General features: G+C 62.0%; 3 protein-coding genes and 1 long non-coding RNA gene across 7 annotated transcripts in view; 3 read left to right on the top strand and 1 right to left on the bottom strand.

Moving 5' to 3' along the window:
• Positions 1-95: 95 nt before the first annotated feature.
• On the bottom strand, positions 96-2,346 carry TSR2 (TSR2 ribosome maturation factor). Its single transcript, XM_059872302.1, has 5 exons — positions 1,954-2,346; positions 1,664-1,754; positions 1,490-1,581; positions 686-853; positions 96-167 (listed from the first exon to the last, which is right to left on the bottom strand). The coding sequence occupies exons 1-5, from the start codon at positions 2,344-2,346 to the stop codon at positions 96-98; spliced, it is 816 nt and encodes a 271-aa protein (XP_059728285.1).
• Positions 2,347-3,496: 1,150 nt separating this feature from the next.
• On the top strand, positions 3,497-13,335 carry WNK3 (WNK lysine deficient protein kinase 3). Its single transcript, XM_059872301.1, has 16 exons — positions 3,497-3,811; positions 4,767-4,939; positions 5,003-5,223; positions 5,286-5,443; positions 5,517-5,605; positions 5,684-5,903; positions 6,427-6,637; positions 7,310-7,440; positions 7,513-8,976; positions 9,053-9,169; positions 9,530-9,640; positions 9,725-9,752; positions 9,820-9,900; positions 10,035-10,609; positions 12,101-12,254; positions 13,066-13,335. The coding sequence occupies exons 1-16, from the start codon at positions 3,497-3,499 to the stop codon at positions 13,149-13,151; spliced, it is 4,134 nt and encodes a 1,377-aa protein (XP_059728284.1). The 3' UTR covers positions 13,152-13,335.
• Positions 13,336-14,515: 1,180 nt separating this feature from the next.
• LOC132341020 (uncharacterized) lies at positions 14,516-16,785 on the top strand. Its single transcript, XR_009490070.1, has 2 exons — positions 14,516-14,600; positions 15,212-16,785. It is a non-coding gene; the product is annotated as an uncharacterized LOC132341020 (long non-coding RNA).
• Positions 16,786-17,916: 1,131 nt separating this feature from the next.
• The window catches only part of PHF8 (PHD finger protein 8), a 29,255-nt gene continuing 19,740 nt past the window's right edge, over positions 17,917-27,431 (top strand). For 3 of the 4 annotated variants that reach the window (XM_059872286.1, XM_059872284.1, XM_059872283.1), the window contains exons 1-15: positions 17,917-18,076; positions 18,492-18,577; positions 18,763-18,871; positions 19,734-19,894; positions 20,358-20,499; positions 21,419-21,605; positions 22,317-22,479; positions 22,897-22,984; positions 23,453-23,559; positions 24,262-24,353; positions 24,664-24,753; positions 24,979-25,146; positions 25,342-25,427; positions 25,752-25,903; positions 27,215-27,300. In XM_059872286.1, the coding sequence (XP_059728269.1) occupies positions 17,979-18,076; positions 18,492-18,577; positions 18,763-18,871; positions 19,734-19,894; positions 20,358-20,499; positions 21,419-21,605; positions 22,317-22,479; positions 22,897-22,984; positions 23,453-23,559; positions 24,262-24,353; positions 24,664-24,753; positions 24,979-25,146; positions 25,342-25,427; positions 25,752-25,903; positions 27,215-27,300 (1,815 nt within the window). In that variant the 5' untranslated portion in view covers positions 17,917-17,978. The remainder of the gene's footprint in view (positions 18,077-18,491; positions 18,578-18,762; positions 18,872-19,733; positions 19,895-20,357; positions 20,500-21,418; positions 21,606-22,316; positions 22,480-22,896; positions 22,985-23,452; positions 23,560-24,261; positions 24,354-24,663; positions 24,754-24,978; positions 25,147-25,341; positions 25,428-25,751; positions 25,904-27,214; positions 27,301-27,431) is intronic. The other variant, XM_059872285.1, reaches the window with a different exon arrangement.

Below are 27,431 nucleotides of genomic sequence, written 5' to 3'. Positions count from 1 at the left end.
GGGAGGGGCCTTTATTCCCCCCCAGTTTGGGGAGCAGGGTGAGGGAGGGGTGTCCCCCAAGCTGGGGGGGGACACACCGGACACCCCTCCCCCCATCATCGCCGCCGCCGCCGCTGCACCACGGTCCAGCCGTCCGAGGAGGGCGGGGGTGTCCCGCACTCCATGGCCTGGGAGTGACAATGACGTCATCAGTATGACACCCCCACCCCCGTGATGTCATCAGTGTCACACACCCTCCTCAGTGACATCATCAGTGCCCCTTCCCTTCCATCACAGGGGTCCTGGGGTCCCTCTCCCTAAATTTGGTGACACCATCGCTGCCCCATCCCCATCCCTGTTTCCTCTCACTTGATGACATCATCAGGACTGAATGACATAATCAGGAATGACATCATCACCCCCTAGCCCCTCCTCACTTGGGGGTCCTGGGGAGTCATCACCCCCCAATTTAATTACATCATCAATATCCCCCTCAGGGTTACACCCCATGACACCATCACCACATTCCCCACCCCCTTTGATGACATCATCAGCACCCTCCCAATCCAATTGGCTCCCAAGCAATGACATCATCAGCTCCCCATGGCATCATCGCAATGATGATGTCACCACTCACCTCCTCCTCTTCCTCGCTGCTCTCCTCCTCTTCCTCCTCCTCCCCTCGCTCCGGGAGGCTCCGGGGGGCTGTGGGGGGGGTCCCGGGGGGGCTCTGGGGGTCTCCCCCCGGGCGGGCGGTGGCCAGGGCAGCGGCCAGGGCGGGGCCACGCCGGGCCAGAGCCCCCAGGGCCGCCCCCACCCCCCCAACGTCCCCCCCTCGTGCCCGGGCAAAAAGGGTCACCAGCTCCTGGCTCACCTGCAGGGGGACACTGGGATGGACTGGGAACCACTGGGAGGGACTGGGAACCACCGGGGAGGGACTGAGATGGACTGGGAACCACTGGGGAGGAACTGGGATGGAGTGGGAACCACTGGGGAGGAACTGGGATGGAGTGGGAACCACTGGGGAGGGGACTGGGATGGACTGGGAACCACTGAGAGGAGACTGGGATGGACTGGGAACCACTGGGGAGGGGGACTGGGATGGACTGGGAACCACTGGGAGGGGACTGGGGTGGACTGGGATGTACTGGGATGGATCTGGGCATGCTGAGGGGCAATGTGTGGGACTGGGATGGACTGTGAAGAAGTAAAAGAGCACTGAGAACACACTGGTCTATACTGGGAGGCTCTGGCAGCACCGAAGGATGGTGGTAACAGCCCGGGGATGGACTGGGATGAACTGGGAGTGGCTACTGGGAACACCCCTGTCCATACTGGTTTGTACTGGGAAGGGACCAAGGGTACCAGTAAGGGACAATGGCCACTAAAAGATGCTGAGAGCAGCCCGAGGACAAACTGGGCTGTACTGGGAGTGCCGGGGGGAGGCTGGCCGGCTGCTGGGAGCACACTGCTCCATACTGGTCCATACTGGTCCGTACTGGGAGCCCACCTGCTGCAGGCTGCCGTCCTCCACCACCGTGTCGAACTCGTTGTCCATCACCTCGGCCAAGAAATCCTCCACCTCCTCCTGCTCCAGGTCAGCTGTGGGGGGGGATCGGGGGGTGTCACCTCTGCCCCTCCCCGGACCCTCCCTCTCCCGGGGTGGGGGAGGGGCAGCACGCACCGTTCTGCGTGAAGAAGTCGAGCAGCGCCGAGCTGAGCCACGCGGCCTTTTCGGGACCCTGCGGCCCCCCGAAGCCCTGCGCCACCGCCAGCTGCGGGGACAGCCCGGGGGGAACATGGGGACACCCGGCGCTGGTCCCGAGGTGCCCCCCTGTGTCCCCAAGTGCCCCCCGGAGCCCCCTCACGCTGCCCCCGCCTCATCTGCAGCGCCGCCCACCCCTCCAGCACAGCTCGCAGCTGTCCCCAGTGCCCCCTCAAGGTGTCCCCAGGTGTCCCCGGTGTCCCCCTCACCTGCAGCGCCGCCCACCCCCCCAGCACGGCCCGCACCCCCTCCGCGAACAGCGCCCGCGCCTCCACCCCGGGGGCCGCCATGACGGCGCTGCGCAGGCGGCGCGGCCGAGCGCCGAATCCGCGAGCCAGCGAGGCGCGGAGCGATCCCCGAGTCACCGATGGACGCGTGGGGGCGTGGCGAGAGGCGCGGCAGGGTATGGGCGTGGTGTTGAGGGGCGTGGTGTTGACAGGCGTGGTCTCCGTCAGAGGTAGGACGGGACTACAGCTCCCGACAGACCCCGCGCGGCAGTGGTCACGTGAGGCGGGTGAGAGGGCGGGGCGTGGGGGGCTGGGGGGGATATGGGGCACAGGGGGGATATTGGGGACAGAAGGGATATAGGGCACAGGGGGCATATGGGGGCACTATAGGGGGTGCAGGGCACACAGGAGCTCTAGGGGCCTCCATGGGGTATAGGAGACACAGGTAATAGGGGCTGGGGGCTCTATGGGGTACAGGGAGGCATAGGGGTTATAGGGTCTGGGGGGCTCTATGGGGTATAGGGGCCTTAGGAGCTAGGGGGCTCTCTCTAGGGTATAGGGGCTTGGGGGCTCTATGGGGTATAGGAGCTATAGGGGCTGGGGGGCTCTCTCTATGAGGTATAGGGGGTACAGGGGCTTTAGGGGCTGGGGGGCTCTATGGGGTATATGGGGCACAGGGGCTATAGGGTCTGGGGGGCTCTATGGGGTATTTGGGGGCACAGGGGCTGGGGGGCTCTATGAGGCTCTGTGAGGAGGGGGCTATATGGGACACACAGGAACTGAGGGGGGCTATAGGGGTGGGCTATGGTGGTCCAGGGGGGGCTATAGAGGTCAGAACTGGGCAGGCACACCCCTCCCCTACCTATAGGATACATAGGGGGCCCCACAGCGGGGGGAGGGAGGGGCTGAGGTACCTGTAGCATCCTTGGTGGGGGGTACCTGTGGCACCCGGGGGGGAACCCAGGGTACCTATAGCATCCTTGGGGGTACCTATAGCATCCTTGGGGGGTACCCATAGCACCCGAGGGCGTGCCGAGGGTACCTATGGCATCCTTGGGGGCGGGCGTACCTGTAGCATCCTTTTGGGGGGGGGGCTGCCCCCGGAAGTCCTTCCTCCGCAGGAAGAGCAGCCGCTGTGCGGGGGGGGGGGCCGGGGGGATGCTTCCACCCCCCCCAGATTTCGGGGACCCCCCAATTAACCCTGCTGCCCTTATTAATTACACCCTCCCCCCCTCCGATTGCCCCCCTCCCCCCCGCCCCACCGAAGCCTCTTTGTCTCCCCTGCAGGTCCCCCCCCGCGGGGGAGGGGGTGACGCGGCCACCGCCGGTGCCACCCGAGGGGGGGGGACACCCCTAAAATCGAGGTGACCCCCCCCCCCCCAGACCCCCTAAACCACCTCCGGACACGCGGCCCCCTCCCCCCCTTCATCCTTAGGGGCAGCTGGGGCTGGCGAGGGGGCGGCGGGGGGGGGGTCACCCCCTAAAATTTTCGGGCGGTAGGGGGGGGGGGGAAGTGGGGACAACCATGGCAGCCGATCTGGGGGACCCCAAAACTCCCGCGTCCCCCCCCGCCCCCCCAAAACGCTTCTTCCGCAAGAGCGTGGAGGTGTTGGAGGAGGAGGAGCGGGGCGAGCGCGGCGGCGACCCCGGCCCGCGGGGCGACCCCCGGCTCGGGGGGGGCGAGGAGGGCGAGGAGGAGGCGGAGATGAAGGCCGTGGCTACCTCGCCCGGTGGCCGCTTCCTCAAGTTCGACATCGAGCTGGGGCGAGGCGCCTTCAAGACGGTCTTCAAGGGCTTCGACACTGACACCTGGGTGGAGGTGGCCTGGTGTGAGCTGCAGGTGAGCCCCGAGCTGCGGCGGGGGGGAGTTTTGGGAGGCTGGGGGTCGTGAGTTGGTGGGTGGGAGGTGAAATTGGGGTTTTTTAGGGTCATGGGGAGATGATGGTGGGGTTTTGGGGGGTTCTTGGGGGGGCTTGAGGCTCTTTGGAAGATGGGGCACCTCAAAATTTGTCATGAAGCCCCTGATTGGCCTCTTGAGTTGGTGTTGAGCTTCTTCCAAAGCTGTGAGTGGCTCCTCAAACTCAGCTTGAGGCTCTTCTGATATCAGTGGTCCTCAAAATCCTCCCTTGAATCCCACAGTTGGTTCTTCGAGCTCACCTTGAACCCCTCCCAAACTCAGACACCCCATAATTCACCATGAACCCCCTGACCGGCCCCTCAAATCCAGAACCCAAATTCACCAGGAACCCCACAGCTGACCCCTCTTCCACCTCTGCACCCCAAATCCCATCAATTCCCCCCAAACTGAGCTGCTTGTCCTCCAAAGTGCTTTGTTACCCCCTGAAACTGGGGGATGATGATGATGATGATGATGATGATGATGATGATGATGGAGTTTGGAGGGGAATGATGACAATGATGATGATGATGCTGGCAATGACCCTGAGGTTTAGGGATGATGATGATACTGGGGCTGGGGAATAACGATGATGATGATGAGAACAACCCCCGGAGTTTGGGGATGATGATGATGGTGGTGGTGATGATGATGATGACGACAACAACCCTGGAATTTGAGGATGATGATGGTGATGATGATGATACTGGAATTGAAGGATGATGATGATGGTGCTGTGAATGACCCCGAGGTTTAGGCATGATAGTGATGATGATCTTGGGGCTGGAGAATGATGATGATGACGATGACAATCGTGGGGCTGGGGGCTGCTAACGCTGACCCTGGCACCCGGAGCCCACGCCGCTGCCGGACTTTGGGGTGTGTCTGTGCCCCCCAGGACCGCAAGCTGACCAAGGCGGAGCAGCAGCGCTTCAAGGAGGAGGCCGAGATGCTCAAGGGGCTGCAGCACCCCAACATCGTCCGCTTCTACGACTCCTGGGAGTCCTCGCTGCGTGGCAAGAAGTGCATCGTCCTCGTCACCGAGCTCATGACCTCGGGCACCCTCAAGACGTGAGTTGGGGGTGCAGGGGGACACCTTGGGGGGGTCCAGGCGTGGCTGACGGGACCCCACAGGTACCTCAAGAGGTTCAAGGTGATGAAGCCGAAGGTGCTGCGGAGCTGGTGCCGGCAGATCCTGAAGGGGCTGCAGTTCCTGCACACGAGGACGCCGCCCATCATCCACCGCGACCTCAAGTGTGACAACATCTTCATCACCGGCCCCACCGGCTCCGTCAAGATCGGCGACCTGGGGCTGGCCACGCTCATGCGCACGTCCTTCGCCAAGAGCGTCATCGGTGAGCACCATGGGGACCTCGGGGACGGCCCTGAGGGCCCCCCCTGACCGCCCACCCCACAGGGACCCCCGAGTTCATGGCCCCCGAGATGTATGAGGAGCGCTACGACGAGTCCGTGGACGTCTACGCCTTCGGGATGTGCATGCTGGAGATGGGCACGTCCGAGTACCCCTACTCCGAGTGCCAGAACGCCGCCCAGATCTACCGCAAAGTCACCAGCGTGGGTGTCCCACCACCCCTGAGACCCCCAAACCTCTCCAGAGCCCCCCCAAGTCACCATGTCCCCCCCACAGGGCATCAAGCCGGCGAGTTTCCACAAGGTGACGGACCCCGAGGTGAAGGAGATCATCGAGGGCTGCATCCGGCAGAACAAGGCTGAGAGGTGGGGTGGGGTGGTGGTCTGGGACCCCTGTGGCCCCACAGGACTGACCACACTGACCACACCCCCTCCCCACGTCAGGTTGTCCATCCGGGACCTGCTGGACCACGCGTTCTTCGCCGAGGACACGGGGCTGCGCGTGGAGCTGGCCGAGGACGACGCGGGGCTGGACCCGGCGCTGGCGCTGCGGCTCTGGGTGGAGGACCCCAAAAAGCTCAAGGGCAAGCACAAGGACAACGAGGCCATCGAGTTCAGCTTCAACCTGGAGGCTGATGTCCCCGAGGAGGTGGCCTATGAGATGGTGAGGAGTGACTCCAAAAATCCTCAGGGTTGGCCCCTAATTGGTCTCGATTCTCTCCAAACGCAATGAGCCTCCAAAGTCGTGGCTCAAGCTCATCTTGAACACCCCCAAAGGCAGTGACAGCTCAAAATCCACCCTGGAACCCAACAGCTGGTCCCTCCAACTCTTCTGAGCCTCTTCCAGAACAAAAGTCACCCCAAAATTCATCCCTAACCTCAGCCTGAACCTCTCCCAAAACCAACAACTCCCCAAAATTCATCCTTTAAGCTCATCTGGAACCTCTCCCCCATAATTGATCCCTAAATCTCACCTTGAACCTCTCCCAAAACTGAAATCCCAAAACTGAAATCCCAAAACTTCATCCCTGAACCTCTCCCAAAACCAATGATCCTCCAAAATTCATCCCTGAATCTCACGTTGAACCTCTCCCAAAACCAATGCCCCCCAAAATTCCCTCTGGAACCAACCCCAAGACCCCCGGCTCTCGGTGCCCTCCCTGCACACCCCAAATTCCCTCTCTCAGGTGAAATCCGGGTTCTTCCACGAGAGTGACTCCAAGGCCGTGGCCAAATCCATCCGGGACCGGCTGGCGCTGGTGAGGAAGACGCGGGAGAAGAAGCAGGCGGAGGGCAGGGGGGGCCCCGAGAGCCGGGGGGGCCCCGAGAGCGAGGACACCGAGGTCGATCAGCACGTGCGGCAGCAGCTGCTGCGGGAGCAGCCCCCGCCCGGCCCTGGTGAGACCCCAAAACTGTCCCTGGACACCCAGAACTGCTCCCAGACCCTCAAACTGTCCCCTAGAACTGCCCCCAGTGCCCCCAAAACTGCCCCTGGACACCCAGAACTGCCCCCAGACCCTCAAACTGTCCCCTAGAACTGCCCCCAGTGCCCCCAAAACTGCCCCTGGACACCCAGAACTGCCCCCAGACCCTCAAACTGTCCCCTAGAACTGCCCCCAGTGCCCCCAAAACTGCCCCTGGACACCCAGAACTGCCCCAGATACTCAAATTGCCCCCTAAAACAGTCCCCAACCCCTCAAAACTGCCCCCAAAACTGCCCCCCTTGTCCCCCCAAAGTGCCCTCAGCCCCCCAAAACTGCCCCCCTTGTCCCCCCAAAGCACCCTCAGCCCCCCAAAACTGCCCCCCTTGTCCCCCCAAAGTGCCCTCAGCCCCCCAAAACTGCCCCCCTTGTCCGCCCCAAGCACCCTCAGCCCCCCAAAACTGCCCCCCTTGTCCCCACAAAGTGCCCTCAGCCCCTCAAAACTGCCCCCCTTGTCACCCCAAAGTGCCCTCAGCCCCTCAAAACTGCCCCCCTTGTCCCCCCAAAGCACCCTCAGCCCCCACAAGTGCCCCCTGCCCCCAGTGAGACCCCCCCCCAGCAGTGACCCCCCCTTGCTCCCTCCCCACAGCTGAGGGGATCCTGGACAACGTCCCCCCACCAGATGTCCCCGGTCCCGGCGGTGTCACCGGAGCACCTGAGCAGCTCTGGGGGTACCCACAGGGACCCCAGGATGGGGTGTCCCCCCCTGTGCCACCACTGGTAAGTGCCCGTCACACTGGGGGGGTCCTGGGGGGGGTCCAGACCCCCCTGGCACTGCCCCATGTCCTGCAGGTGACCCAGGGGACCGAGGGGACAGCAGAAGATGGCACCGGAGGAGCCACCACAGAGCCACCTGGGCCTGAGGGAGACCCCTGCAGCTGTGGCGGGGGCTCGGTGACAGTGGGGACACAGCCACAGGTGGCACCTGGGGCACCAGGGCCCGGCATGGCACAGAGAGTGGCAGCGGGGGTGGCACTGCCAGCTGCGGGGGTGACAGCGGCTCCTGGAGTGTCACCAGCGCAAGGGGTGCCACCTCCTACTGGAGTGCCACCGGCCCCGGGGGGGACACCCACTCTGGGGGGGACACCCGCTCTGGGGGTGCCACCTCCAGCTGGTATGCCACCAGCTCCAGGGGTGACACCAGCCCAAGGGATGTCACCAGCTCCAGGGGTGACACCCGCCCAAGGGATGTCACCAGCTCCAGGGGTGACACCCGCCCAAGGGATGTCACCAGCTCCAGGGGTGACACCAGCCCAAGGGATGTCACCAGCTCCAGGGGTGACACCCGCCCAAGGGATGCCACCAGGAGTGGCACCCCAAGCTGGGATGCCACCACAGTTGGTCCCTATGGTGCAGCTGCAGCCAGGCCTTGGAATGCCACCAACAACCCCTGGGATGCCACCAGGTCCAGGAATGCCACCAGCCCAGGGGATGGCACCACAGCCAGTCCCCACCATGCAGCCACAGCTGGTGCCAGGGATGTCACCAGCTCCAGGGATGCCAACAGTGGTGGGGATGTCAGCAGCTCTGGGGGTGCCACCACTGTCCATCATGACACCAGTCATGGGGATGTCACCAGCCCCGGAGATGCCACCTCCATCCATGATGCCACCAGCCCAAGGGATGCCACCTCTGTCTGTGATGCCACCAGTCATGGGGGTGTCACCAGCCCCAGGGGTGCCACCTGCCCAAGGGATGCCACCACCATCCATGATGCCACCAGCCTCAGAGATGCCACCACCATCCATGGTGCCACCAGCCATGGTGATGCCACCAGCCCAAGGGATGCCAGCTCCACCCATGATGCCACCAGCCCAACGGATGCCAACTTCATCCATGATGCCACCAGCCCCAGGGGTGCCACCTCCATCTGTGCTGCCACCAGCCATGGGGATGTCACAAGCTCCAGAGATGCCACCTCCATCTGTGCTGCCACCAGCCATGGGGATGTCACAAGCTCCAGAGATGCCACCACCATCCCCGATGCCACCAGCCTTAGGAATGCCACCGGCCCCAGAGATGCCACCACCATCCATGATGCCACCAGCCATGGGGATGCCACCAGCCCCAGAGATGCCACCACCATCCCCAATGCCACAACCCCCGATGCTCCCTGGCCCCGAGGACCCCTCGGTGCCCGCCGAGGCCGCGTCCCTGCTGCGTGTCCCCGATGTCCCTGAAGTCCCCGGGCCGCGTGCCCGGCAGCGCCGCGCGTCGTGCCAGCGCCCCGCCCGCTTCCAGCTCACCGTGCTGCAGGTCAGGGCGGGGCTGGGGGCCAGGGGGGCCATGTGGGGACATCCCAGCACGGTCACAGAGTGTCACCATCCCCCAGGTGTCCTCAGCTGGGGACAACACGGTGGAGTGCCAGCTGGAGACCCACGACAGCAAGATGGTCACCTTCAGGTTTGACGCGGATGGGGACGCGCCCGAGGACATCGCCTGCTACATGGTGACCCCCGAGCTGTCCCCGTGTCCCCAGCCCTTGTCCCCTTCCCCAGCCTATGTCCATCTCTGATCCAATTCCCTTGCCTCCAGTCCATGTCCCCTTCCCAATGTCTGTCCCTCTCCCTCAATCTGTGTCCCCCACCCCAATTTGTGTCCCTGTGCCACCAGCCCATGTCCCTGACCCATGTCCCCCCCAATCTGTCCCCCCCAAACCATGTCCTCTTCCCCAATCTGTGTCCCCTTCCCCAACCCATATCCCCCCTCAATCTGTGTCCCCCTCCCCACTCTCTGTGTCCCCGTGTCCCCAGTCCATGTCCCTTCCCCCAATCCATGTCCCCCCTCCCAACTCGTGTCCCCCCCACAGGTCGAGGACAACTTTGTCCTGGAGGGGGAGCGGGACAAGTTTGTGGAGGAGCTCAAGGCCATCGTGGAGCAGGCACGGGGGCTCCTCGGGACCCCCGCCCCGGACCCCCAGGTGCTCCCCCTGCCCCCACCCCCTCCTTGCCCCTCCCCCCACCCACACCCCCCCACTGACCCCCCAAATGTGTCTCCCCCCCAGGTGGGACCCCTGGAGCCGCCAGTGGGTGGTGAGTAGTGGGGGAGGGGAGGGGGCTGGGGTCGCCCCCCACCCGCTGACCCCTCACCCCCCACCAGGGGAAGGCCCCCCCCAGTCGTCGCCCGTGGGGCGCTGGAGGTTCTGCATCAACCAAACCATCCGGAACCGCGAGGCCACCGGTGCGTCCCCAGGGCTGGGAGGGGACACGGACCTGCCACCACGCCCCCAGAGCCGGGGGGTGTCACCCCCACCCCTTCCCTGACTGGGGTGTCACCCCCACCCCATCCCTGATGAGGGTGTCCCCTCTCTGCAGGTCCTGGGGGACCCCCACCCACCCGGAGAGCCCTGGGGACATCCCAGGGGGGTCCCCAAGGACAGGGGACAAACAAGAGTGGAACGTCAGAGCAGGATGGGCCGGGGGGGCCGAAGATGGGGGTCCCCAAAGCCCAGGACCTGGATGTCCCCCAGGGCCAGGGGTCGGCTGTCCCCAAACTGGAGGAGCTGGGTGTCCCCCAGGCTTTGGGGACAGCTGTCATCGGTCCCCAGGAGGTGGCTGAACCCACAGCACCAGAGAGGATCAACCCCGAACCCCAAGATCTGGGGGCTCCCCAGGGCTCGGGGCTGAGTGTCCCCAGCCCTGGACACCTGGACATGGCTGACCCCAAACCTCCAGAGCTCAATGGCCACCAAGAGCCCCTCGTCCCTGGGGATGCCGAGCCAGGTGTCCCCCAGGAACAGGGGACAGTCACTGCCCCATGGGAGCAGGAGGGACCCAGGGAACCACCCGACCCCCCAGAGCCGGATGTGTCCCAAGAGCCAGGTGACCCCCAAGGACTGGGGACATTTGTCACCGGTGCTTGGGGGCAGGAGGGACCCCCGGGACCAGAGGTGAGTGTCCCCCACCCCAAGAGCTGGACACCCCAAAGCCCCAGGTGTCCTCCAGTCCCCAAGGTCTCAGTGTCCCTCATGGACCATAGGTCACTGTCCCCTTCCCCAGAACTTTGGTGTCCCCCAAACCCCAAGACCTTGGTGTTCCCCAAAGACCAGGAATGACTGTCCCCAACCCCAAACTCCCTGTCCCCCAAACCCTGAGTCCTTGGTGTCCCTGAACCCCAAACCCCAATGACCCCAGAACCCCATCCCTGAGGCCTTGATGACCCCCAACCCCAAGACCCCAATGACCCTAAACCCAACTCCTGATGTCCCTTTACTCTCAAGATGTCAGTATCCCCCAAACCCCAAATCCCAAGAGCCCGATGACCCCAAATCCCCAACCTCAAGAGCTGATGTCCCCCAAAACCTCAAGACCTTGATGGCCCCAGCCCCCAGGCCCTGGTGTCCCCCCAATCCCAAAACCTCAGTGTCTGCAAACACTCAACCCCAAGACCCCGCTGACCCTGGTGCACCCTGGCTGTGCTGACACCCTGTTCCCATCCCCATCCCTGCTCCCATCCCAATTCCCATTCCCATATTTCCATCCCCAATCCCAAACCCCTTCCCAATCCTGTTCCCATTTCCAATCCCAATCTCATCCCCATTCCCATATTCATATTCCCATTCCCATATTTCTATATTCCCGTTCCCATATTCCCAATCCTGTTCCCAATCCCATCCCCATTCCCATATTCATATTCCCATTCCCATATTTCCATATTCCCGTTCCCATATTCCCAATCCTGTTCCCAATCCCATCCCCATTCCCATATTCATATTCCCATTCCCATATTTCTATATTCCCATTCCCATATTCCCAATCCTGTTCCCAATCCCAATCTCATCCCCATTCCCATATTCATATTCCCATTCCCATATTTCTATATTCCCATTCCCATATTCCCAATCCTGTTCCCAATCCCAATCCCATCCCCATTCCCATATTCATATTCCCATTCCCATATTTCCATATTCCCGTTCCCATATTCCCATATTCATATTCCCATTCCCATATTTCCATATTCCCATTCCCATATTCCCATATTCATATTCCCATTCCCATATTTCTATATTCCCATTCCCATATTCCCAATCCTGTTCCCAATCCCAATCCCATCCCCATTCCCATATTCATATTCCCATTCCCATATTTCCATATTCCCATTCCCATATTCCCATTCCCATATTTCTATATTCCTGCTGCCATATTCCCAATCCTGTTCCCAATCCCATCCCCATTCCCATATTCATATTCCCATTCCCATATTCCCAATCCTGTTCCCAATCCCATTCCCATTCCCAATCCCATTCCCGTTGCCATTCTCATTCTCAACCCTGTTCCTGTTCCCACATTCCCATTCCCACATCCCCACATTCCCACATTCCCACATCCCCACGTTCCCATTCCCACATTCCCACATTCCCAACCCCGTTCCCGTCCCGCAGGCCGTGCCCCCCGCCCGCCCCCCGCCCGGGGGTGCCTCGTTCCCGCTGGGGCTCTGCCCCCGCCTGCGCAGCCCCCGCAAGGGCTGGGGGCGCCGCATCAAGAGCTGGGCCCGGCGCCTGCGCCCCCCCTCCGGGGGAGGGGACCCCCACACAGGTATGGGGGGGACCCCAAAACCCCTGGGGAGCCCCACACCCCATCTGTGCCCCGCCATGTACCCCAAACCTCATCTGTGTCCCCCATTCATAGCTCTTCATGTACCCCCCCATGGGACCCCCATTTACACCCCCTAACCCTGTGTGTCCCCCTGTACCCCCATTTACACCCCCGTGTGCTCCCCTGTACCCCCATTTACACCCCCTAACCCTGTGTGTCCCCCTGTACCCCCATTTACACCCCCTAACCCCGTGTGCCCCCCCTGTACCCCCATTTACACCCCCTAACCCTGTGTGTCCCCCCTGTACCCCCATTTACACCCCTGTGTGCCCCCCCTGTACCCCCATTTACACCCCCTAACCCTGTGTGTCCCCCTGTACCCCCATTTACACCCCCGTGTGCCCCCCTGTACCCCCATTTACACCCCCGTGTGTCCCCCTGTACCCCCATTTACACCCCCATATCCCCCTGTACCCCCATTTACACCCCCGTGTGTCCCCCCTGTACCCCCATTTACACCCCCTAACCCCGTGTGCCCCCCCGTACCCCCATTTACACCCCCTAACCCTGTGTGCCCCCCCTGTACCCCCATTTACACCCCCTAACCCTGTGTGTCCCCCCTGTACCCCCATTTACACCCTCTAACCCTGTGTGTCCCCCCTGTACCCCCATTTACACCCCTGTGTGTCCCCCCTGTACCCCCATTTACACCCCCGTGTGTCCCCCTGTACCCCCATTTGCACCCCCATATCCCCCTGTACCCCCATTTACCCCCTGTGCCCCCCCCCCACTGACCCCCCCTGTCCCACAGAGGAGCCAGAGGAACTCGGGGACCCCTCAAGGCGAGGGCACTGCCAGGTGGGTGTTGGGGACCCCAAAGTGCCCCAGGAACCCTAAAACTGCCACAGGAACCCCCCACAGAACTGCCCCAGAGACCTCAGAACTACCCCAAGAGACCCCAGAGTTATCCCAGGGACCCCAAACCACCCCAGAGACCCAAATCTGCCTCAGGGACCCCCCCCAAACTAGCCCAAGGAATCCCCAAAACTGCCCCAGAGACCCCAAAACTGCCCCAGGGACCCCCCAAACTACCCGAGAGACCCCCTAGTCTGTCCCAGGGACCCCCTCAACCTACCCCAGGCACCCCAAATTCCCCCCAACCCCCCCTTCACCCCCATCTCCTGTCACCCCTCTCTCCCCCCATCCCTCCCCAGCCACCCCCCGAGCCCCCCGACCCCGAGGGCGACTGGGGGGGTCCCAGCTCGGGCAGCGAGAGCGGGGGGCTGGGGGGACCCCCGCACCCCCCCGGAGCCCCCCTGCTCCCCCCGGGGTCCCCCGAGACCCCCCTGAGCAGCGATGGGGACTCGGAGCCCGAGGACGAGGCGCTGCGGGAGCAGCTGCGGAGGCTGCGGGAAAAGTGAGTGAGGGGCTTTGGGGGGGGGGGGATTTGGGGGGTCTGGGGAGGTTTTAGGGGTCCTAAGGGGGCTTAGGGGGGGAGTGGCGGCACCCCCTGACCCCACCTGGGCACATCCAGGAGGTGCTGGAGCTGCCAGTGTGGCAGGACTGGGACCCTGGGGGCATTTGGGGGGTCCTGGGGGCATTTTGAGGGTCCTGGGGAGGTTTTGGGGGTCCTGGGAATGGTTTGGGGGTCTTGGGGAGGTTTTGGGGGTCCCGGGAAGGGTTTTGGGTACCCCTGTGACCCCCCCTGCCCCCCCAGGCACATCCAGGAGGTTCTGGAGCTGCGGGCACGGCAGGACCGAGAGCTGCGGGAGCTGCACCGGCGCCTCCGAGCCCTCAAAGAGGCCCGGGGGGACCCCCCAAAGTGGGGAGGGGGCAGCGGGACCCCCCCCCAGCGCGGCCTCGGGGGGTCCCCACGGCGGCCTCGGGGGGCCCGGGCGCGAGGGCGGGGCCGGGGCGTGGCCCTGACAGGTTTGGAGGGCAAGGAGGGGATTTTGGGGGGGCTAGGAGGGGAGTTTGGGGTTGGGGTAAAAAAGAGAGGTTTTGGGGTGCAGGGGGGGATTTTGGGGTGTGTGGGAGGGGTTGGGTACAAAGGGGGGATTTTGGGATGCAAAGAGAAGATTTTGGGGGGCAAAGGGGGGTTTTGGGGTGGGGGAGGAAGGTTGGGGTAAAAAGGGTGGGTTCTGGGGTTCAGGGTTCGGGGTAAAAAGAGAAAGTTTTGGGGTGCAGGTGGGCCCCCCTTTTCCAAACTCCCCTTCCCCATCCGCAGAGGCCTCAGCCCCCTCCCCGGGCCCCCCGATCCCCCCGGCCCCCCCAAAAAAGGGGCTCTTCACCGACGACCTGCACCGGCTGGTGGATGAATGGGTCCAGGATACGGCCAGGGCCCAGGTTGGGGGGCTGGGGGGGCTTTTGGGGGGGCTGGAATGGCCCCCCGCCCCATTTTAGGGGGGCTCTGGGGATTTTTGGGGGGCTGGAGGGATCATTGCGGGGCTGGGAGGCCTGCACATATTTTTTGGGGGGGCTGGAGGGGCCCTTTATCCCATTTTTAGGGTTCTGGGGGGATTTTTTGGGGGGCCTGAGAGGGTTGTTGGGGGGCTGAGGGGGGTTACTCCCCATTTTTGGGGGGCTCAGGGGATTTTGGGGGGCTGGAGGGGCCCTGCAACCCATTTTTGGGGGTCTGGGGTTAGGTGGGAAGCTAAGAGGGTTTTTTGGGGAGGGGTTGGGGGTTGCTTTTAGGGAGCTGAACCCCTTTTGGGGGGTATGGGGGGGGATCTTTTGGGGGGCTGCACCCCATTTTTGGGGGGCTGGGGGCATCTTGGGGGGCTGGCATGGCTTGGGGGGGAACCCTGAACTCCCCTTTTGGGTGTCTGGGGGGGTCCCCACTGTCATTTTTTGGGGGGTTTGAGGGGCTGAGGGTACCCTTCACCCCATTTTTGGGGGTCTGGGGGGGAATCCCCAAAACCTGAACCCCCCATTTTTTCCCCTCCCCCTTCCCCCAGGCCACCTCTTCGTGGGTCTCCACCCTGCGCGGCACCCGCGGGACCCCCCGAAAATGGGGGGAGCTGCCCCCCCCCAAACCTGCCCTGCGTGGAGGGGGCAGCCCCCTCCCCCCAGGGGCTGAGTGAGGGGGGGGTCTCGGACCCTGACCCCCCCCCCCCCAAACCCCTCTGGTTTTGCATCAAAACCCCAATTTCCAGTCCCCAAATCGCTTTGTTTCACCTCAAAACCCCCTTGTTTAACCCCCTGCATTGGGTGACCCCAAATTTCCAGCCCTAAAATGACCTCCTTTCACCCCAAACTTCCCCTTTTTTGGGTCCCATGGTGTGACCCCTGTTTCTGGCCCCAAATTTGCCTTATTTTGCCCTAAAATTTCCATTTTTTTGCTGCCCCCAGGGGCTGAACCCACTTTTTGGCCTCAATTCACCTCCAAAATCCCATTTTTAGGATACTCGACCCTCCCAATTTCTGGCCCCAAAAGCACCTCATTTTGACCCCAAATCTCCCCTTTTTGGCGCCAAAATCTCTCCGTTTTATTCCAACCTCACCTTTTTTGGGTCATTCCCCCTTTGAAAGGTGACCCCACTTTCTGGTGCGCAAAATCCCCTCATTTCATCCCAAAACTCCCCTTTTTTGTGCCCTACCCACCCCAATTTTCTGTGTCAAATCCCTCATTTTACCCCCAAAATCTCCTTTTTGAGTCTTTCCCCCTCTGCATGAGGTGACCCCATTTTTTAGCCTCCAAATCACCTAATTTCACCCCAAAAAAATCTCTTTTGTGGCCTTTCCGCCCCTCTTTTTCACACCCCCTGAATGTGATGCCACTTGTTGGCCCCAAAATTGCCTTGTTTCACCCCAAAACCCCTTTTTTGGGCCTATCTCCCCTTTTTTACCCTTCACACAACATTACCCCACTTTTTGCTCCCCAAATTGCATCATTTCACCCCCAAAAAATCTCTTTTAGGGCCTGCCCTTCCCCCTGAGGATATCACCCCAATTTTCAGCCCCAAAATCTCCTCATTTCACACAAAAATCCCTTTTTTTGGGCCTTGCTGCTCTTTTTGTCCCCACACGAAATGACCCCAATTTTTAGCCCACAAACTGCCTTGTTTTGCCCCAAAGCACAAACAGTTGAACCCCAACCTCTCATTTATCCCCAAACTCCTTTTTTTCCCTCAAAACTCTGCAAAACCCCTAAAATTCCCATTTTTCACCCAAAGCCCTTCACAGGCCTGGAATTCCCCCTCACGTGACCACAGCAGAGGGGAGCGGGCTGTACTGGTTTTACTGGTGACCCACCCCCCCTATACTGGTCTTACTGGTGCAACAACAACCCCCTCTCATTCCTGTCCCCCTCCCTCAGCCCATTTTTGGGTCATTTTGTCGTGTTTTCCACTCATCTACCTCACCCCTTCACCAAGCCAGCGAGATTTCGGGGTGAATTCTCGGGTGTTCTGGTTCGAGAGGGTGGGGAAGGCGTTTGTTTTGCGGGGAAATTGTTAAAAAGCGCGGAAAAAAAAAAAAAATCCTAAAATTTAAGAAATAAAAGCGTGGCTGGTGCGCGCCACTCCCAAAATGGCGGCCGGAGCCCGCCACACTCAAGCTGGCGACGGCGGCGCCACGCCCAAGATGGAGGCCCCGCCCCCGCACCCCCAATGGGGGCGTTCCGTCCTTCCCAAAATGGCGCCCTCGCCCTTCCCAAGATGGCGGCGCGACGCGGCCAAAATGGCGCCCGGGCCCCGCCCTCTCCCTCCCCGTTTCCGCGTTTGAATAAAACTTTCCCGGGCGGCCCGGAGCGCGCAGAGGCCGCGGCGGCGGCGGCAGCACCGGGCACGGGGCCGGCAGCGGCGGCGGCGACCGGGCGGCGGCGGCGGAGCGGCCGCGAGAAGCGCTGGGCCTTGCCGGGGCGGGCTGCGGCCTAGTCGGGAGGTGGCGGTGGGGGGGGCGCAGGCCTCGCGGTACCCCGCAGGCCTCGGAGGGGTCCCGCCGGCCTTGAGGGGGGGGTCGGCGGCTTTTTGGGGGTCCCTAAAACTTTTGGGGGGTTCCGCGGGTCTTTAGGGGGGTCTCGGAGACCCCACAGCGCGGAGGAGGGGGCGGCCGGGACCCCACGGACGCTGTGAGGGGACCCCAGGCCCTGCGGCGCTTTCGGGGGTCCCCACACGCTATAGGGGCGGGGGGGACCCTGTTGGCGCATTTTTGGGGGGGTCTGGGCCCTCTAAAGCCTCGGGGAGGTGGTCCCAGAGCCCTGGTGACCCTTGGAGGGTTCTCCCTACACCTCGAGAACCTTTTGGGGAGGTTTTAGGCCCTCATCAATACCTCAGGGGGATCCCAAGTCTCCGCTGGCCCTTTTGGGGTGCCCCCGGCCCGTACAGGGTTTTTTTGGGGGTCGTGCTCCCCAATTTCCCTCAGGGCCCCTCGCAGGCCGCGTTTTGGGGGGGCTTTGAGGGTGTTTATTGGGGAGCAGCCGAGGGGTTGGTTTTGGGTTTTTTGTTGAGAGAGTTGTTTGGGGGGTGGTTTTGGGGTGTTTTTTGAGGCTTTTTTGGGGGTTTTGCTGAGGCTGTTCTGAAGGAATTTTGAGTCTTTTTTTTTTTTCCTAAGGCTGCTTTTGGGGTGTTCTTGAGAGTGTTTTTTGGGTCTTTTTTTTCTTTTTTCTTTTTTTTTTTTTTGAGGGGATTTTAGGGGGTCCGGCGGGGGGCAGCGCGCGGATGTCCCGGGCCGGGGGGGGTCGCGGGGGTCCGTAGGGTCGGGGGTCGCCCCGGGGGCCCGGCCATGGCCTCGGTGCCCGTGTACTGCCTGTGCCGCCTGCCCTACGACGTGACCCGCTTCATGATCGAGTGCGATGGCTGCCAGGACTGGTTCCATGGCAGGTGGGACTGGGAGGGACTGGGAGCACTGGGACAGAGCTGGGGGTGGTGGGGGGACGGGACTGGGAGGTACTGGGGGGTACAGGGGGTAGAGGGAGGCATCTGGGAAGGACTGGGAGGTATCTGGGGCGACTGGGATAAGTTTGGGAGGTATTGGGAGGCATCAGGAGGGTGCTGGAAGGGACTGGGGAGAAGTCCAGGAGTTCTGGAGGGACTTGGGGTGGTACTGGGAAGACTGGGAGAAGCCTGGGTGATACTGGAGGGCACTGGGAGAAGTCTGTGGGGGGGCTATAGGGTACTGGGAAGGTCTGGGAGGGACTGGGAGGTACAAAGAGAGTTCTGGGGTGTGATGGGGATTATTGGGGAGGTGCGTGGTGGTTACTGGGAGGCACTGGGAGTTACTGGGGTGTCCCCACAGCTGCGTGGGGGTGGAGGAGGAGGCGGCGGCGGAGATCGACCTGTACCACTGCCCCCAGTGCGCCGTGCTCAGGGGGCCCTCTGTCAGTGAGTGGGACTGGAGGGACTGGGAGGGACTGGGATGGTGGGAACTGAGAGTCCTCCATCAGTGAATGGGACTGGAAAGGACTGGCATGGGGGTGGGGGAGATGCTCCGGGCTCCCTGCGGATCCCTCCGTGTCCATCTGTCCCTGTGTGTCCCCACCGTGTCCGTGTGTCCCCCTGTCCCGCAGTGAAGCGGCGCCGTGGCCCGGCCAAGGCCCCGGAGCAGGACCCCGGCCGTCCGGCCCGCACCGGCAGTGCCCAGTTCATCCGGGAGCTGCGGGGCCGCACCTTCCCCAGGTGAGGCTCAGGGCCAGGTGAGGCTCAGTGCTGGGTGTCGGTCATTCTCAATGAGGGCCAGTCCTGGGGTGTGTTGGTCAGTCCTGGCGTGTGTTGGTCACTCCCAGTGGCTGTTGGTCAGTCCCAGGTAATGTTGGTCACTCCCTGGGGGTGTTGGTCACTCTTGGGGGTCTCACCCCCCCTGCACTGTCCCCCCCCAGTGTGGACCAGGTGCTGCTGTGGCTCAGCAAATTATCAGGAACTGGGGGTCCCTATAGGAACTGGGGGATCTCTGTGGGGATCTGGGGTCACTCCTGGGGGTCTCACCCCCCTCCTCTGCCCCCTGAGTGTGGGTGAGGTGCTGCTGTGATCTGGGGTCACTCCTGGGGGTCTCACCCCCCTCTTCTGCCCCCTGAGTGTGGGTGAGGTGCTGCTGTGATCTGGGGTCACTCCTGGGGGTCTCACCCCCCTCTTCTGCCCCCTGAGTGTGGGTGAGGTGCTGCTGTGATCTGGGGTCACTCCTGGGGGTCTCACCCCCCTCCTCTGCCCCCTGAGTGTGGGTGAGGTGCTGCTGTGATCTGGGGTCACTCCCGGGGGTCTCACCCCCCTCTTCTGCCCCCTGAGTGTGGGTGAGGTGCTGCTGTGGCCCAGCAAATGCTCAAGGGGTTGGGGGGTCCCTGTAGGGTTCAGGGGGTCCAGGATCACTCTCGAGGGTCTCACCCCCTGCTTTGCCCCCCAAGTGCAGACGCGGTACTACTGTGACCTAGGAAATGGGGTGGGACTCTCTATAGGAATGGGGGGATCCCTGTAGGAGTTGGGGGTCCCTGTGGGGGTCTGGGGTCTCTCCCCGGGGGTCTCACTCCCCCCTGCTCTGCCCCCCCAGTGCGGACGAGGTGCTGCTGCGGCCCAGCGGGGCCCAGCTGACCGTGGAGTACCTGGAGGAGAACAGCTTCAGCGTGCCCATCCTGGTGGCACGGCACGAGGGGCTGGGCATGACCCTGCCCCCCTCATCCTTCACCCCCCGCGACGTCCTGCACCACGTTGGTCAGTTTGGGGGGGGCTTTGGAGGGGCTGGGGGGCTTCTGGAAGGGGTGGGGGGTCCCCAGGACTGCACAATAAGGGCAGGGTCCTTTCTATAACTTCACCCCTTGCATTCTCTTGGGGCATCCTGGAGGGGCAGGTGAGGGTCCAGAGAGTGCCCATTCATGATTTGGGGTGCTTGGGGGTGTCTGGGGAGTCCCCCCTACAACATCACACCCTTGTTTGGTGGTACCCTGTATTAGGGGGTCCTGGGGGGACAGCTAGGTCCTAGAGGGTCCCTGTTCAGGGTTTGGGGTGCACAGGATGGTTTGGGGGGGATTTTTGGGGTCCCCCAGCCATTTTCGGGGTGCTCAGGGAGGTTTAAGGGCGGGATTTGGGGTCCCCATGGTTCTTTTTGGGGTGCTCAGGCAGATTTGGGGCACACAGAGGGGTTTTTGGGGTGCTCAGGCAGTTTTGGGGTGCTCAGGAGCTGACAAGGTGGTGGCCGTGCTGGACGTGGGCCGCCAGGCCGAGCTGCGCATGCGCCTCGGGGACTTCGTGGCCTACCTGGGGGGACCCCGGCGTGAGCGCGTCCTCAGCGTCACCGGCCTGGAGTTCTCGGACACGCGGTGGGTCCCAGTGCTCCCAGTGCCTCCCAGTCCTTCCCAGTGCTCCCAGTCCTGCCTAGTCCCTTCCCAGTGCTCCCAGGAACTCTCAGTTCCGTCCAGTGCTGCCTTGTCCTTCCCAGTGCTCCCAGTGCCTCCCAGTTCCTTCCAGTAACTCCTTGTTCTTTCCAGTCCTCCCAGTTCCTCCCAGTGCTGCCAGTAACCCCCAGTTCCTTCCAGTCACTCACAGATCCTTGCAGTGTTTCCACTCCTTCCCGGTGTTCCCAGTGCCTCCCCCTCCCACCTCCTCTAACCCCAGGGACCCCCAAAATCCCAAATCCTGCCCCCCCAAGTACCCCCAAAATCCCAAATCCTGCCCCCCCCAAGTACCCCCAAAATCCCAAATCCTGCCCTCCCCCAAGTACCCCCAAAATCCCAAATTCTGCCCCCCAAGTACCCCCAAAATCCCAAATCCTGCCCCCCCAAGTACCCCCAAAATCCCAAATCCTGCCCCCCAAGTACCCTCAAAATCCCAAATCCTGCCCCCCCAAGTACCCCTAAAATCCCAAATCCTGCCCCCCCAAGTACCCCCAAAATCCCAAATCCTGCCCCCCCCAAGTACCCCCAAAATCCCAAATTCTGCCCCCCAAGTACCCCCAAAATCCCAAATCCTGCCCCCCCAAGTACCCTCAAAATCCCAAATCCTGCCCCCCCCAAGTACCCTCAAAATCCCAAATCCTTCCCCCCCCAAGTACCCTCAAAATCCCAAATTCTGCCCCCCAAGTACCCCCAAAATCCCAAATCCTGCCCCCCCACGTACCCCCAAAATCCCAGATTCTGCCCCTCCCCGGCATCCCCCACTGCATCCTCTCCCCCCTGGGGTACCCCGTGCTCCATGGGGGGGGTTCCCCAGCCCCTGACCCCCGTTTTTGGGGTGCCCCAGGCTGTCAAACCTGGTGCAGACCCCGCGGATCGTGCGGAAGCTCTCGTGGGTGGAGAACCTGTGGCCGGGGGAGTCGGCGCGGGAGCGGCCGAGCGTGCAGAAATTCTGCCTGATGGGGGCCAAGGACAGCTACAGCGACTTCCACATCGACTGCGGGGGCACCTCGGCCTGGTACCACGTGCTCAGGGTACGAGGAAGGGTCTGTAGGGGATTTGGGGGCAGTTATAGGGGATTTGGGGGCAGTTATAGGGGATTTGGGGGCATTTATAGGGGATTTGGTACAGTTATAGGGGATTTGGGGGCAGTTATAGGGAAATTTGGGCTGGGGGTGTGTGGTTACAGCGACTTCCACGTTGACCGAGGGGTTACCTTGGCCTGGTACCACGTGCTCAGGGTATGAGGAGGGGTCTGTAGGGGATTTGGGGTGAGTTATAGGGGATTTGGGGTGAGTTATAGGGGATTTGGGGGCAGTTATAGGGGATTTGGGGTGAGTTATAGGGGATTTGGGGTGAGTTATAGGGAATTTGGGGGCAGTTATAGGGAAATTTGGGCTGGGGGTGTGTGGTTACAGCGACTTCCACGTTGACCGAGGGGTCACCTTGGCCTGGTACCACGTGCTCAGGGTACAAGGGGGGGTTCTCCAGGGGTTTAGGGGGTTTTTAGAGGGGATTTGGAGGATTTTTGGGGTAATTGGGGCTGGGGGTGTTTGGCTACACTGATTTCCACATTGACTGTACGGCCACCTTGGCCTGGTACCTCGTGTTCAGGGTATGAGGGGGGCTCCTCCAAGGGTCTGGGGGGGTTTTAGGGGCTTGTAGAGGGGATTTGGGGAATTTTTGGGGGAATGAAACTTGGTGCTCTTACCTGTCTCACGTGTTCCCCCTCACCTGTGCCCCAGGGCGAGCAGATCTTTTACCTGGCGCGTCCCTCGGCCGCCAACCTGGCGCTGTTCGAGGCCTGGAGCAGCTCCCGGAACCAGCCCGAGCTCTTCTTTGGGGACCAGGTGGATCGGTGCTTCCGGTGCCACCTGCGCCAGGGCCAGACCCTCTTCATCCCCACAGGTGAGGGGGGAGCTAGGGGACAGCTGGGCACAACCTCGGTGCCACCTATTCCACACCCTAAAGGCACCCACAGTGTCACCTGTGTCACCTGCACCAGGGTCAAACCCCCCCCAAATGCACTCTCAGTGTCACTTGTGCAACAGACTGGCATCCCCAATGTCACCTGTGCTAGATGCCAAACCCACTTGCAGTGTCACCTGTGCAAGGGACAGATAGCTCCCAGTGTCACATGTGCCAGGGTCAAAGCCCTAAACACAACCCCAGTGACACAGTCACCTGTGTCACCAGGTGAGGGTCTGGTGGCCTTGGGGACCACCAGGGTCTCCTGGTGGGGGTCAGACAAGGGCTCCCAGTTCCTCCAGTGCCCTGTCCCAGTGCTCCCAGTGCTCCCAGTTCCCCGTGTCTGTCTGTCCCCAGGCTGGATCCACGCCGTGCTGACCCCCGTGGACTCGCTGGCCTTTGGGGGGCACTTCCTGCACAGCCTCAACATTGGCATGCAGCTCCGGTGGGCTGGGGGGGCTTTTGGAGGGTTTGGGGGCTTTGAACAGGTTTGGGGAGGGTTTGGGGGGGGCTGGGTGAGGGTTTGGGGGGGCTTTGGGGAGGGTTTGGGGGTTTTGATTGGGTTTGGGGGCATTTTTGGGGATAGTTTGGGGGGGGCTGGGTGAGGGTTTGGGGGTTTTTAAAAGGTTTGGTGGGGGCAGGGAGGGGCTTTGGGGATTTTGGAAGGGTTCTGGGGGTGGTTTTGGGTTTTGAGGGGATTAGGGGAAAGTTTGGGGGTGTCTTTGGGGGGGAGTTTGAGAAGGCTTGGGGGAAATTGAAGGGAACGAGGGAGAGATTGGAAGATTTGGGGGAGGCTGGGTGAGAGTTTTTGGGTGCAGGGAGAATTTTGGGGGGCCCACAGCCCAGCAGGTGTTTTTGGGTGCCTAAACCTTCCCCCAAAGCCCCCCCTTGACCCCCCCCAAAACCCCCCCAGGGCGTACGAGCTGCAGCGCCGCCTCAACACCCCCGACCTGGCCAAGTTCCCCAATTTTGAGACCGTCTGCTGGTACGTGGGGAGGCACCTGCTGGACACCTTCCGAGGTGGGTGCCCCTCCTGGGGAGGCTGGAGGGCTGGGAACCCACCTGGGGGGGGCTTTAAACCCACCTGGAGGGGTTAAAACCTGTCTGAGGGGGCTGGGAACTCACCTGGAGGAGTTAAAACCTGTGGGGGAGGGCTCTAAACCCATTTCTGGGGGGCTTTAAACCCAACTGGGGGGCTTTAAACCTAACTGGGGGGGGGTTTGAACTTGTCTGTGGGGGCTCTAAACCCAACTGGGGGTGCTGGGAAGTCACCAGGGGGGGTTTAAACTTGTCTGGAAGGACTTTAAACTCATCTTGGGGGGGCTCTAAACCCATCCTGGGGCTTTTAAATCCAACTTAGAGGGCTTTAAACCCAGCTGGGGGGTTTAAACCCAACTAAGGGGGCTTGGGGGGCTGCAAACCCACCTGGGTGGGCTTGAAACCTATTTGGGGGGGGTTTAAATCTGTCTGGGGGGGCTCTAAACCCATCTGGGGCAGTTGGGGGTCCCCAAACGCTCCCCAAGAAGGGTCTGGGGTGGGGGGGGTCCCCATGCCTGATTTCTGAGGTGTCCCTGAGTTTCACATCCTGATTTTGAGGTGTCCCTGTGGTTCCCATGGTGGTTTGGTGGTTCCCATCTCATTTTTTGGGGTGTCTCTGTGGTTCCCACGCTGGTTTGGGGGTTCCCATCCCAGTGTGGGGTTTTGGGGGTTTTTGGGGTGCAGGGCTGCGGGAGAACCGCCGGCACCCCGCGGCCTATTTGGTGCTGGGAGCCCGAGCCCTGACCGGGGCCTTCCGAGCCTGGACCCGCCGAGAGGTTTGGGGGGTCCAAAAGGATTTTGGGGGGGGTCCTGAGGGGTTTTGGGGGGTCTAGAGGGATTCTGGGGGGGCTCCAGGGGGATTTGGAGGTGGTGCATGGGGATTTTGGGGGGCTCCAGATGGATTTTGAGAGGATCCCAAGGGGTTTTTGGGGGGTCCAAGGGGGTTTTGGGGAGATCCCAAGGGGGTTTTGGGAGGGTCCTGAGCGGTTTTGGGTGGGGGGTTCCAAGGAATTTTGGGGGGCTCTGGAGAGGTGCCAGGGGTGGGAGGTTTTGGGGTTCTCCAGGTTTTAACCCTTTCCCCCCCAGGTCCTGGCTGAACACGAGCAGGAGATCCCCGAGACCGTCCGGCCAGGGCAGCTGATCAAGGAACTGGGCAGGGAGATCCGGCTGGCAGAGGTGAACTGGGAGCACTGGGAGGGACTGGAGGGGCACTGGGAATGACTGGGGGGGCACTCGGAGTGACTGGGAGGGACTGGGATGGAGTGGGGGTGCACTGGGAGGGATTTGAAGTGCACTGGGAAGGGACTGGAAACGACTGGGAGGGTACTGGGAGGGGTTCTGAGGAGGTTTTGGGGTTACTGGGAGGAACTGGGTCATACTGGGAGCTCTGTATCCCCACAGGAGCTGTTCCAGCAGAGCACGGGGATGTCAGGGACCCCCTTTGGGCCCCCCTGGGGGGTCCCAGCCCCCAAAAAGGGGGGGCCTCGCAAGCCTCCCCCCAACTCCCGCCCCCTCGATGATGGGGGGACCCCGAACCCCCCGACAGCCCCCCCCGAGGAGGATGAGGAGGTAAGAAGGGACTGGGAGCGACTGGGAAGGACTGGGGGGCACTGGGAGGAATGGGGGGGGGGGGGGGGCTGGGAGGGACTGGGGGAGGGGCAGATATGGGGGAGGGGTGGGTTTGGGAGAGGGGTGGGTTTGGGTGGGGTGGAGGGGCTGGATTTGGGGTCTCCTCCTCTCAAATCTTGGGGTGCTCCCCCCCAGGTCGATCCCCCCAGCTCCAGCCCGGAGGAGACAGACCCCGACTCCGAGGGGGACCCCCAGATCCTGCTGGCCAACGGGGGGTCTCGGTGAGGGACTGGGGGCACTGGGGGGTCCCAGAGAGAATTTGTGGGGTCCCAGGGGGACTGGGAGAGACTTAGGGGGGGAACCCAAAGGATTTTGGGGAGGCCTGGGAGGGTTCTTGGATGGTTTTGGGGGATCAGGGAGGGGTTAGAGGGGGTTGGGGGGGTCCAGGATGGATTTTGGGGGGATCAGGGGTGGGTTTTGGGGGGATCCAGGATGGATTTTGGGGGGATCAGGGGTGGGTTTTGGGGGGATCCAGGATGGATTCTGGGGGAATCAGGGGTGAGTTTTGGGGTTTGGGGGGTCCCCCTGACGCCCCTCCCCCTCAGGCCCCGCCGCAGCCGCCCTGGGGGGCTCTGGGGGTCCCGGCCGCCCCCATCCCCCCCCTGCTCCCCCCCCAGCTCCCCCCTGGACCTGGACTCGGAGGAGGAGCTGCAGATCGATGAGACCCCCCCGCGGCGGGGCCCGCGCCGCCTGCCCCGTGGGTACCCCTAAACCACCCCCAAACCACCCCCCAAAAACCCCAAACTATCCCCAAAAGCACCCCCAAACCACTCCCAAAATCCCCAAAACATCCCCAAAGTCAGCTCCAAACCTGACCTCAAAAACCCCAAACCATCCCCAAAAGCACCCCCAAACCACTCCCAAAATCCCCAAACCATCCCCAAAGTCAGCTCCACACCTGACCCCAAAAACCCCAAACCATCCCAAAACCAGCCCCAAAACCAGCCCCAAACCTGTCCCCAAAATTGTCATACTGCCTGGCCTGTGGGTACCCCAAAAAAGCCCCCGAAACACCCCAAAAACATCCCCAAACCACCCCAAACCTGACACTAAAACAACCCCCAAAACATCCCAAAATCTCGCCCCAAACCTGACCTTTAACGTCCCCAAAATGACCCCAACTCCTCCCCCCCACCTCATATCTGGGGTCTGACCCCAACCCCATTTTTGGGGTGTGTTCCCCCAGTCCCCATTTCTGGGGTGACCCCACTCCCCATTTGTAGAGTCTGATCCCAGTCTCTGTTTTGGGGTGACCCCAGGCTCCATTTTCAGGTTTTGACCCCAATCCCATTTTTGGGGTGACCCCAATCCCATTTTTGGGGTGACCCCAATCCCATTTTTGGAGTCTAACCCCAATCCCATTTTTGGGGTGACCCCAATCCCATTTTCGGGGTGACTCCAATCCCATTTTTGGGGTCTAACCCCAGTCCCGTTTTCGGGGTGACCCCAGTCCCGTTTTTGGGGTGTCCCAATCCCGTTTTTGGGGTGACCCCAATCCCGTTTTTGGGGTGTCCCCAGTCCCATTTTCGGGGTGACCCCAGTCCCATTTTTGGGGTGTCCCCAATCCCGTTTTCGGGGTGACCCCAATCCCGTTTTTGGGGTGTCCCCAATCCCATTTTTGGGGTGACCCCAATCCCATTTTCGGGGTGACTCCAATCCCATTTTTGGGGTCTAACCCCAATCCCGTTTTTGGGGTCTGACTCCAATCCCGTTTTCGGGGTGACCCCAATCCCATTTTTAGGGTGACTCCAATCCCATTTTTGGGGTCTAACCCCAATCCCGTTTTCGGGGTGACCCCAATCCCATTTTTGGGGTCTGACCCCAATCCCATTTTCGGGGTGTCCCCAATCCCATTTTCGGGTTGACCCCAATCCCATTTTCGGGGTGACCCCAATCCCGTTTTTGGGGTGACCCCAATCCCGTTTTTGGGGTGACCCCAATCCCGTTTTCGGGGTGTCCCAATCCCATTTTTGGGGTGACCCCAATCCCATTTTCGGGGTGTCCCCAGGGCTCCCCCGGAAGCTGCCCCGGGCCAAGCCCTGCTCTGACCCCAACCGGGTGCGGGAGCCGGGCGAGGTCGACTTCGACATCGAGGTGGGTCTGGGGGTGACACTGGGGGGTTTGGGGGGGCTTAAGGGAACTGGGGGTGTCTTGGGGGGGGGTCTTAGGAGGGTTTTGGGGCGATCCATGGGGGTATTGGGGGGGCTCTCGGGGTTTTTTGTGGA

The sequence above is a fragment of the Haemorhous mexicanus genome, chromosome 35, assembly GCF_027477595.1.
Source record: "Haemorhous mexicanus isolate bHaeMex1 chromosome 35, bHaeMex1.pri, whole genome shotgun sequence".
Taxonomy (NCBI): Eukaryota; Metazoa; Chordata; class Aves; order Passeriformes; family Fringillidae; genus Haemorhous; species Haemorhous mexicanus.
The sequence above is the reverse complement of the archived record's forward strand: the minus strand, read 5'-3'. Positions and strand labels throughout refer to the sequence as shown.